The sequence below is a fragment of the Protomyctophum parallelum genome (genome assembly GCF_964188405.1).
Source record: "Protomyctophum parallelum genome assembly, chromosome: 10".
Taxonomy (NCBI): Eukaryota; Metazoa; Chordata; class Actinopteri; order Myctophiformes; family Myctophidae; genus Protomyctophum; species Protomyctophum parallelum.
This window is the reverse complement of record NC_139704.1, coordinates 12,183,655-12,195,581: the sequence shown is the minus strand read 5'-3', so window position 1 is coordinate 12,195,581 and position 11,927 is coordinate 12,183,655. Positions and strand designations below refer to the sequence as shown.

The window sequence follows — 11,927 nt, the reverse complement described above, 5'->3', positions numbered from 1 at the left end:
CACACATTAGCATCTCTGCTTACATTCTTTTGGTATTTGATTCTCAATTCATTTACTTTTATTTGCTTTTCTGATCCTTTATTTGCATCCGTTTGTCTTTCATTCTTGCTCACACATGCACAGATATGCACAGATATGCAGATATGCACAGATATGCACACGCGCACACACGTGCGTGCGTGCACGGACATTACACGCCTGTGTTGTCTGTGTGTGTATATGTGTTGCTTTATAGAAGCGGGGGTTAAAGCAATGTGGGGGTGGAATAGTGTGTTAATGACATGATGACTACTACTCATTTTGATATAATGATATAAATGCAGAATTCAATAAGCCACAGGTCTTATTTTTAAGTCGGCTACAGGACGTCCAATTGCCATTAGTGGCTCACTTATTAATTATATGTAAATATACTATGTAAGATTAAAGGTCACGTAGCCTGATATAATGACATTCATTTCAAAAAGGATAACGGAAACAAACATTGGGGTGCTGCTGGTCAGCATTTTATGCATTTTGGAGAGGTTGCAGTTAATCACTTTTGAAACTCAGTTTTGTACAAGTGAAATTCACAAGATACAAAGACATTTTCTCAGTCAAGGCGCCGGCAAATCTTCATAAAGTGGCCCACATTGACTGTAAAGCACCTGGGAGGAACACTGGCTGCTCTCTCTGTGATTTCTCTGTATTTCTCATGGAAAGAACTATCTTACCACAGTACTGTGATTCATACAGAACTGCAACGTGTGCCATATAGCAGGGGTTCCCAAACCTTTTTGGCCCAGGTACCCCTTGGGGGGATTTTTTTTTCCCAGGTACCCCCTCATCCTCGCAACACCGATAAGCATATTTGCAACCTTACATTTAGATGCCATTGGAACTATTTGTATTAAAACTTTTCAATCAAAGTCACAACACATTTTCAAATGTATTTAAGACGCTATCTTAATAGATCTTAGAATAGATTACCTATTTGACAGTGTACAGTGCAGAAACATAATTGCCTTCCTTGATGCATCAATTAAGCGTCAACGACCATCAGCTGGTCACAGTCACAGACACTCAGCCTCTGCAGCACTCTAACTCAAAGTGACTGCATGGAGTCTGTTAATTTCTATCCAAAGGCCCTTGAATGATGGAATATGATTAAGGATTACTGTGACTATATGGTAAGCTCACATATCACACATATCATAATTCACTGGCAAAAAAATATAATAATTATTATAATTTCGCTGAACCCCTGGCTATGCGGGGGGTCCGCGGACCCCACTTTGGGAACCACTGCCATATAGTGTCTGCATCTCACCCAGATGAACTGAGCACCTTCAATGCAGGCTTTGAGGTTAATCACTGAAGCCCTATTTTATATTTCATTATAAGATGGTCATAACAAAAACGATTTCACAAAAACAAATGTAAACCATATCTTTACACCTGTAGACCATGGATGTGACAATATGGTCTGATCACATTGTGTGCTTGTAGATCTGCTATTTTGTTTTACGTTATTATTTTGTTTTGAAAATGTTCGGCTTTAATGCCATGCCCAAAAATAGGGTCGAAATAGTTAATGTGATTAAGATGCAAATGTGTCAGGACCCCTGACCAGTAGAAATATCTAGGGCAGATATGTGTAATCCACTCATCATGGCACACGGCCACAGGTGGTCTTCCGTGCTCGTTTCCGAGTCTATCCGTGCTCCAGTCTGTACTAGTCCCTGCATGTTTGCCATAACTAGTAAGTGAATTGTGTTGGCAAAATAAGCAGCTGTTCAGAGGCAATTTGGCTTTCCAAATCAACTTAACCTCTCGCAACGTCTCCATCTAGGTCGTCCTCGGATGAGCTCTCCAGTGGCGTGACAATGACGATGATAATTTTTTGCCCCTTTTTTGCGGGGGTGGGGTTAACATATGTGTCTGTATACAGTACTGTACCTGTGGTGTCCATTTGAGGTCCAGGGGGACAGGTAGGTCGGCTGAGCAGTCAGGTGTCTCTGCAGGGTGCTGTGGTGAAGGACACAAAATGTAGGATGAGACAGCACACGGGACAGATAGGACAGAGAAGAGTCATGGGACGGACAGGACAGACGTCAACTCCTTCTCTCCCCTCTTCGACTCCTCCACCCCTCACTGCCTTTTGTCGTTCCCCTCCCGAACCTCCCCTCTCCCCCTGTCCACCCCTCCTGCCTTCCAGCCTCCCTCCTCTTCCCTCTCTCTCTCTCTGAATGTGCCCTCTGAGAGGTGACCTGGCGCGGGCTTTGCCAGCCAGCTGCATCTCAGCGAGGACTCTGGACTATTTATATCTAAAGGTGTGTGTGCGCGCGCGCATGTGTGTGTGTGTGTGTGTGTGTGTGTGTGTGTGTGTGTGGGGGGGGGGGGTTGGCAAAGGGTCACATCTCAGCATGGTCCCGGGTCCCTGTGGATCTCACCTGGGTTTAGGTGGCATCCGTTTGCCTTGAAACCATCTCACCTGGCCTTGTCACCCACCTGGCTGTGTGTGGGTGTGCTCGCGTATGTGTCTGTAATGCAACTGGAGGGACTGTCTGTGGAGATACAGTAGATGGCTTTTCTACCATGCTGAGGTCTACGTGGAGTGGCTCTATCTGTTCTACATCTCGGTCACAGCAGGCTGGCCTGTCTCTGCAGTATGACCTAGATCTAGAGCCTGCAGAATGGAAATCACTGCTTCACTATCAACAAATTGAACAGACCACATGTGTGGACATGTTTGGTCACATTTGACTCGTTTGGAGAACTTTGGACTGACTACAGATGTGAATAATGGGTCATTGTAATCATGTCTCCGGATGGTGTAGTGATATGAATATTTCTTATGTGTGGTTTCACTCTGAGTGTGTGCGTGCGTGCGTTTGTTTGTTTTAATGGTGCAACAATTAATACAATTAATCAAATTGATTGTTTATGAAAATAATCCATTTTAATACAATATCAATGAAATAATTGTATTTGATATTTACATTTTTATCTACAAGCTCTGCTCACAGCACAAATCAGCATAGCTGTAGAACAGCTATTTTCATTTTTTGTGCAACACTGTTGTACTATAAAAGTATAAAATAGGGCTTAGCCTAATTGGTTAATCTGATAAATTGATAAAGTTGCTGATTATAAAAAGCCAATTGTATTTTCTTTTGTAGATTACAATGTACTCCTCAATGATTTCATTAATCGAAAACATATTTGATAGAATAATCGCCATAAGAAAATAATTGATAGCTGCAGGCCTAGTGTGTGTGTGTGTGTGTGTGTGTGTGTGTGTGTGTGTGTGTGTGTGAATAATTGAAAGACAGGGAGGGAGTGTCTCTTTGTGTGTTACCTTAATTGTATGATTCATTTTTATTTGTGTGACCATTAAATTGGACTCAGGCGTAATGGTGTGTTTAAGTGCATGTGGGTGATAGTTCCGTACTGTAGTACTGGACTTCAGTACAACAGTACATGGTGTGTTTAAGTGCATGTGGGTGATAGTTCCGTACTGTTGTACTGTACCTTGGACTTCAGTACAACAGTGAGGGCGTGCTGCCGTCCAGAGGAGTCGTCTGCCTTCAATCTCAATGTACAGAACTCTGTGTCTATGAAGACCAACCTGAGGACACAGTGTTGTACATATCATATTGTCCAACGAAAGCAGACACTCTCCATCATAAATCACTGCAGCTCTTAAGCTATATTGAGCCGTAAACAAGTCCTTCTCATTTATCACACCTGCCTCCATCGCAGTCAGTCAAGACTACAGAAGAGCTTAATGGCCATATAAGAACGCTTTAGTCACCAAACTACAGCTGTACTATTTACTCATTTGATTAGTTACGTTTAATAAAACCTATACGTTGTCTCCCTTTCAGGAAACTGAATGGGAGACAGTGTAGGGAGGGACACGGCAGAGAATTATCTCATGAGATTCAACCCTTGGCCAGCATATGTGCAATATCCTCAGAGTACTCTCAGACGTTAACTCACACTATACGGACTTTGTTGAATGTGGTACTGGATATGAGCCTTTAACTACGTGACCGATACAGTGCGAGTACACTTTTCAAATTGGCAAAATATGGCACCAAGTAAACGATCACTGGAAACGGCCTTACATTCGAGGGCAGCAGACCAGCAATGAGCCCTGAAATGCTTCGGTGAAAGTGTTATTACACCACTCTCCATTGAACATACAGCATTTTTGTTGTGCAACACTTACTTTTAAGTTATACTTAACAGTACATGTTACCCCACTTAACAAGTGAACTCTAGCCTTCTAAGGTTGGAAACAAAGGACACATCAGATTTACAGGGCGCGGTGTGTGTTCACTACCGCCGGCTGACACTGGCGTATTTCTGCAGAGGATTTATGGAGTCTGTTAGTGAGGAGTGATGCGAGTGGATTGTACTGGCTGACGTGCACTCTGGGACTGATGGAATGATGGGAGACGACGGCTGAGAAAGACGGGGCTTGCCGACTCATAAAAAGGTGACAGCGTCGACATGCACTTACACGCGATCAAATGCTGCGGAATCACACGCAGACAGTCACAGAAGGCCACACATGCACAAATGAACGAACACACACACACACACACACACACACACACACACACGATCCTTCTTTAGTCCTCACAAGGAGCACAAGGATGGAGCACATAGGCATGCTTTCAGGTATCTAATAGGAGACAGGAAGAGATCACAACTAACGCTTGACCAATACCATATGTTTGTGTCCAATGCCGATCCCGAAATTTGGAGTCGTAACGCACAATTTACCGATATTTACAAAAAGAAAATATATATAATAATAATCTAATAATTTGACAAAATTAATTTGATTCAAGTAAAAAAATATATTATTATCTACAAGTTCCAAATGTATTGCGTTTTGAAAATATTTGAAGACTGAAAATGTTCCCCTATACCCACAATAGGGACGCCAGGATGAATGTGGTCAAAAATCTGGACAAATCAGCTGCATACTTGCTGATAACGATGCTGTCCGAATCGATCTGGCTCTAATCACAACTGACCCACATCACCATGAAACATTAAATTAAATTTGTATTGCACATTTAAATCTGTATTCATTTCTAAAGATGCCATCACACCATAGTGACCCTCTGCCTTCCCTCCCTCACTCCACGGCTACTTTTCCAGTCTCTGTTGCATCTCTCCATCTCTCCAAATATCTGCACTCCCAGGTGGTGTCTTCTTATCGGTGCATCCCTCCTCGCTGTGCCTCGTTTCCCCACTTCTCCTCTCCTGTGGGGTCTCCCACCCAGGGTAGCAGGGACTGCTTGGCGATGATGGAAAGAAACAGCGTGACAGTCAGGCGTCCTGCTGGGGACACTGATGAGTGCTTCCCATTTGCAACTCCGCAGCCAAGTGAGCTGCTCAGAGTGCGGCGCGCGACACTTTCACGGCTCTCCTGTGTGTATGTGTGTGTGTGTGTGTGTGTGTGAGTGAGTGCATTTGTAAAGTTTTGCATTTCTATTTGTTATGCATGTGTATGTCTCTGCGTCAATGTAGGATCTGATTTATACTTCATTGTGGGCTGAAAATAGCTCATCTACAAGCTATCTGCCCCTATTTGTGGCATGTGACAGCGGCACACAACATACGTGTCTGTTGGGAGTGTGGGCACATCTACAATAGGCCTTTGTATACATTATTGCAATCAGTTGATTGAAAATGACTTCTTCACACTCCACTTACGCCATCATTTGTCACACCACCCTTGGTGCAGTGAACTATAGTACATCCTGAAAGCCCCGTACTAAATAAAAACAATATTATGAATTGGGAATACTTTTGAATCAAGCATCAATTTTGAATCGAATCGTGCCCGCAATAATCAAAATCGGATTGTGAGATACTGAAAGATTCATTTCACACCCCTAACAATAACAACCAGCTCTCCCTTTGTGATCGCAAATAATAATAATAACCAAACCATCACATGGTTTCTAATATAGGGTTTAATGAGGCGAACCAGGCTAAACATATTTTTATGTAAAACCATAAACACCAATATGTTTTCATCATTTTAGCATAATACAGGCATGTATGAGTAATAAAAGGATAGAGACTGAACCGGTGTGATTGCCCCTAATCTACAAGCTTGTAGATCTGCTAGATTTTTAAATGGTACATGAAAAGGGAACGGTTTAGGACATACAAGGACGATATGTAATCCTATCTGTTCAAGTAGATTCTGCTCTTTTTAACCTAGCTGTCTAAACAAGGACTATGCACCAACAAACTTTTACAAACAGCAACTATAACTCTGACAAGTCAGAAAGGGCCCCGCCCTAGTGTCCACAAGAAGAACAACATTTGTGGACAGACAGACGGACGTACGGACAGACAGACTGGCTCCCGCATTTCATGTGGGGCCCTAATTAGGTCGCTTGTTCGAGCTCAGCCTAGCCTGCTTGTACATGTATATTCTGGCCTCACAAAAAGAACAAGACACGCTGACAGTGTGACAGTACTGTGATAAGACCCTGTGAAGACAGACACTCTGCAGCCACACAAAGACACAGCGGACATGAAGTGCCAGCTGTGCCCATAATGAGGCCCAGCTATGCCAGGCTTGTGTTTGGGGCACCGGGCGCCGGCGGCCATGGCTACTTGACCTCATTTTTCCCATTAATTAACACACGACGTGCCTTCTCCAGCCAATTAAAATGACCACTCTCTCCAAACTCTAAAAAAAAATTAAGCGAGAGAAAATATGTAAAGGTGAGAGAGAGAGAGAGAGAGAGAGAGAGAGAGAGAGAGAGACAGAGAGAGAGAGGGGGGGATAGAGAGAAGCGAACATGTCATAGAGACATAAAGAAAGAGAGAGAGAGAAAAAATAATCTTACCTGGCCCAATCAGCGGGTAGAATTACAGCAGAAAAATCCCTGGCGGCCATTAGCGTGGCCCGTGCCAATTAAGACGCTAAACGAATCTCGAGTGCTTTGGAGATTGAGGCCCGCTGTGTATAATGCCTCCTAAGCATAACGCCACGTCCAAATGATGTCGGTCCCCTTCCCTCCGCATACCTTCAGCCTCCCCCTCACCCCATACCACCCTCCTATTAAAACCTGAGAGTCTTCAATTAGAGCCATTTGCATTTCAGCCAATATCATAATTGCAGACGGTGGTCATTAATAGGGAAAAGTGGAAAATGAGCGTGGGGAGTCGAGGCATAATCCAGGCTCGGGGAGGACAGATCATCTCCAACCACACACCCCACCCTGACAGAAGGAGATGACAGTATTAGCGGGGTCTTGTCGCCGCTGTGGTGTGGGCAGGAGTTATTAAACGTGACCTGGATTTAACTATTACTCAATAACTAAAAATAAAGAAGTCATTAAGAGCAGTCCGGTAATGTGGAGCAACGTTATCCTAGTCTGTGTTAGCACCAGGAAAAATAAAATAATGTATGGGTTAGTAATGTAAATTGGAGTTTTGTTTAGATGTTTTCTTTAATCTGATCCTTTATGAGTATATCTACATCTATCTAATCATCTATCTATCCATCTCTCTGTTCATTTCAGCTCCCTGCATGCTTTGTATTTGTAAATGAGTCCCAGTAATGTCACTACCTAGCTTAAGGCTATAGTTAATCAATTCCGGTAGCCTCATTTTGGCCTATAAAAAGGTTGGTGTGTGTTCATACAGTCTTCTGCCCCACCCCCACCCCTGCAGCACCCCATCCCTCCAGTGATGTTCTGTGGAGATCAGGGAAAACCCAAAGTTGGTTTCTGGATCACACACTAAACAAGCTCCGTCAGCAAGCAATTCTACAGGCAAATTAGTTTCGGTGTGTCTTGGGATCAGGCGAGTTGGGGTATGGGGAACATTACCATGTTACTCATTAGGGAAACATAATTATTTGATAACTGGTTTGATTTCCACTGTGAACTCATTTAAGCCGCTGGTGATATTTACATTCAGAGACAATAGAAAGTAGTTTTTGTGCCCTGAGATAGTGCCGTTGCAAAGGCTCTGTTCTATGGAACTGCATGCACCTCGACTTCCCGACCTTTGATCAAATTCTGTCAAATACTTCTCTCAAGAGTCTCTGATGGTTTTCTACTTTTTGTTTAAAAACCTATAAATGGATGCACGAGGAGCAGAGTACAAGCCCACAAGGTTGTGTCTCCTTTTTGGTCATAGCTACACAGCACTAAGTTGTAGGCATAGGCTAAAGCCGGTGTGTCCACCTGGCAAGCGACTTGCACTGTAACATTTCAATTTATGTTATCAAAGGAGGGGTTAGTCTAATAAATGGGCTAAGAGCCCCACTAGTGGACAAGTGGTTTCAGTTGGATACACACTTTGTGTTGATGGTGAAGTCAGAACCAAACATACGGTATTAAATATACTTACTTATCCCAACCGAGCGCCTCCATTTCAGAGATAAGCTGGGAGTAATACTGAGGAGGAGGGATGGACCGACACTCAGGATGGCTCTTCATCGCTACTTCCTGAGACAGACACACATACAATGTTAATATAATTAATTGATATTAATCTCTTTTTGCTTAATTTTATCATTTCTATTCTAAACTAAAAATAGCTTTCACTTTGCAAAGCGTTGTGACAATCTAGTGTATAGATTGTATTTGAAACATTTTGAACTTTTCACCGCTAAGTGATCTCAATCCCAACACTATGTTTGAAATTCTTCATTTAGGAATACCCGATTGAGATATAGTATCTCGTTTTTGACAGGGTACTATCAGGATGTTACCGTTTTTGGTTTCCCAAATTACAAAGCAAATGATCATCTCATCATCACTTCATAATATTACATACAGGCTTCCCACTAAAACCCTGCTACATAAATCATACTTATACATTTTATAAACTGTATGTATCGATATACTATCTCATACGATACCATGGTCTGTTTCCAACACATTACCACGTTTTTCCATTAACCTAAAGAGCTACTGTATATATACATGTGTTGCTCACAGTAGAGGCTATTGATGATGGCCAAAGGCCACATTCTTTCCATTTCCATACGGGTCAATGCCTATGTGACACCATGAACCAAGGCGCCATTCCTGCCACCTTACCATGACAGTCTTCAACTCTAGGAGAAAGCTGACTAGATCGGCCGAGTGCTGCAGCCTCTGTGAAGAGTCAAATGAGAAGAACAGACATCCATGAATGGCGAGGATAATGAAGTGGCAGTGTCTCTCTCTTTTTTTTTCTTCCCTCGTCAGCCAGCCATTCAAATCAAACACACTGTTTGTGATTAATGGGGGCTGCCACCAGCTTTAATAATTAATGATAGCTTAAAGGCTGTGAAAATAATGAACTTTGCAGCCCGGGGTGAAATATCAATCTCGCCCAAATAACCCTGAGGGGCCCCATAACAAATAGGGACATTTTCAAGGCAATGTTAATTAAGCAGTGGAAAATATTTTTTTCTCTTGCTTCCAAGTGAGGCGGACTTTGATGAGGTGACAGGAAGCATGGGGGACATGGTGGACTTGGAGCAAGCCAATAGGGTGTCAGAAAATACACACACGCATGCACACACATGACTGCATGGTCAGCCGGAAGTCAGCACATGTAAAACTTAGTCACTGCACAGACCAAAGATTTGCAACAAGACAAAACCGTTAAAGCCTGATTTATACTTTATTCCGAAAGTAGCAGAACTACAACCTAGTCACATCCATTAATTCTGAGCTTGTTCTGAGACACCGCCATTTAAGCACTAGACTAGGACATTGCAAAGACTAGACGAATTGGTCTGAATTCCACTTTAAGTACATCACGAAACAACACAACACAAAAACACACAATAGCACACAAAGGTATAACAGTATAATGTAGCAGAGCAGGTTCAGCGATTTCGACCTCACCTGTTTCACTATTTGCTCGTATCCACGCAACAGGTGTTTGAGCTGCCAACAACAGTGGAACCTACAAGGACAACAGCATCAGACACATGTAACCGTTACGGCCACAGAAAGTAGTAACTGGAGATGTACTGGAGTTGTGTGGGAGGCAGTTGAGGATGTGGTTACTGGTTACAACTCAACCGCTCCCTCAATAGTAATCAGGCAGGTATCGACTCTTTACTAGTCTAGAGCACAAATATGACTTCAATGCGTTTTGGCATTTGGCATGATCATTGAGAAGGCTACATTGGCAGAGCATCCATGCAGATGAAATATCTCCCTTGTTATCATTTCCATTGTGTTACAGGGTCCAGCCAATCAATAATCTGCATTATTAGTGTGTATCCACCTCCCATAACAAGACCCACTACCACAGTAGTGATGTTTAAATGATCATTGCTTGTGAAAATAATATCTGCGATATAAATGGAAACTAAAATGAAATGATTGTGATACTTGTAACATCACATATTCCATCTACTATGAGTAGAAATAGCCTTCATTCTAGCAGAGCTGCCTTTATCACCAGAGCCGGTGTGCTCCTGTGTATTCCCTTGATGACAACAATAGCATGCATTACCTCCCATCTTTAAAGTGCAAGGCCTGTATCGTATACAGCACCACAGCATCTGTGCGATTTCCCTATGCTAGATACTTCAGTTCAAGCTCTTATGAAAATGGAGGTAATAGAATGTATACTTGGCCCGTTTGACTTGGTGATCTACCGGCAGCAGGATTCTTATTCTGAAGTCTTTTTCCTGCCAAGAAAAATGAACATAGATGTACATTAATCCCATGGCAGCAACGATGCAGTAGATCTAGCCTCGCCAAGGCCGTTGTCAGGGTCTGTGCCTCACGTTGACACAGATAAGCTTTTATGTAAAAGCAGTGGATCCCACAAAGTTAAATCCTCAGTGTTAATTTTAACCACTTCGTAACTCTGATAGTGTACAAATGTAACCAAACGGACCCACAAGGGTTATTAATAGTACACTGAAGGTTATACTGTGAGCTGTGCTGCTGGTGACAGAGACACAGGAGACTCTCTTTTCCAGGTTTCGCCCAGGTCGACGTGTTTTTGATGTTAGGTTTAGGCATAATTTATGTGAGGTTAGGGTTCAGAACTTCAGGTTAGGGTAGGCATAGTGTGAGGTTATAGGGTTAGAGATAGGCTGAGGTTTAAGCCTAGTTTTTGTGAAGTTAAATGTTAGGATTTAGGCACAACCTAGGGCAGGCAACACAACAATGAAAGAGGGAGTCCATGGAGCTGACCCATACCCAGATTTGTGTTGTTAGAATGTTTAAAGATATTCCACATTTTATTTCAAGATTATTTGAAAAGATATAGGTTTAAAGTGCTCAAAGGCGTCTTTTGGGCTTGTTTTTCCAACCTGTTGCTTATGTCAACATTTCTCTGGCAACACTGTGACTGGACACAAGCTAACCTCGCCCACCAGGCTTTCCACCATCTCGGAGGAAGACAGTGAACACAACACAGCAATAGTCCCCACTCCCCAGGACAGTCAGGCGGCCAGGAGGTGCTGAAAACCACCCTACATCCATTAAAATGTATGTATTTAGCTCTTATCCAGTGAGACTTACAACATGCAAGGTATTATAAATGCGGGGGGTATCAGGTACGACCACGGTCGCCCCTAAACCATCTCGCCCCTCGAGGCTAAAACATCTACATTACATTAACCCAGAGAGTACTACCTGAACAGTAATAAATCCGTCATAGACCGTCTTTTCCTTGTTGAGGGGCAACAATAGAGGACTCTCTTTAATCAGTGAACTCTCCATGATCATATAAACAGCTGTTTCCTTAGCATGTATTTGCTAACTGCTGGTGTACAGACTAAGTCCAATGGTTAACTGACTGCATGCACAATGTCAAGAAAATAAATATCCCTCTTCAGTGATCGAAAGTCCCCTCTTGATATTGTGATTAACAAGAGAGACATGTCACGAAAATCGCTGGCTTTATTTTTGACAGCTAACAGTAAGTAC

The 11,927-nt window shown here is 42.7% G+C and overlaps 1 protein-coding gene across 1 annotated transcript in view; it reads right to left on the bottom strand.

Annotated features, from left to right (window-relative positions):
• The window catches only part of fancl (FA complementation group L), a 21,620-nt gene extending 9,693 nt beyond the window's left edge, over positions 1-11,927 (bottom strand). The window contains exons 1-7 of the mRNA XM_083775250.1: positions 11,634-11,927; positions 10,617-10,675; positions 9,879-9,939; positions 9,081-9,137; positions 8,386-8,483; positions 3,514-3,610; positions 1,939-2,007 (exon numbers count right to left, since the gene is read on the bottom strand). Coding sequence (XP_083631376.1) covers positions 1,939-2,007; positions 3,514-3,610; positions 8,386-8,483; positions 9,081-9,137; positions 9,879-9,939; positions 10,617-10,675; positions 11,634-11,726 — 534 coding nt within the window. The 5' untranslated portion in view covers positions 11,727-11,927. The remainder of the gene's footprint in view (positions 1-1,938; positions 2,008-3,513; positions 3,611-8,385; positions 8,484-9,080; positions 9,138-9,878; positions 9,940-10,616; positions 10,676-11,633) is intronic.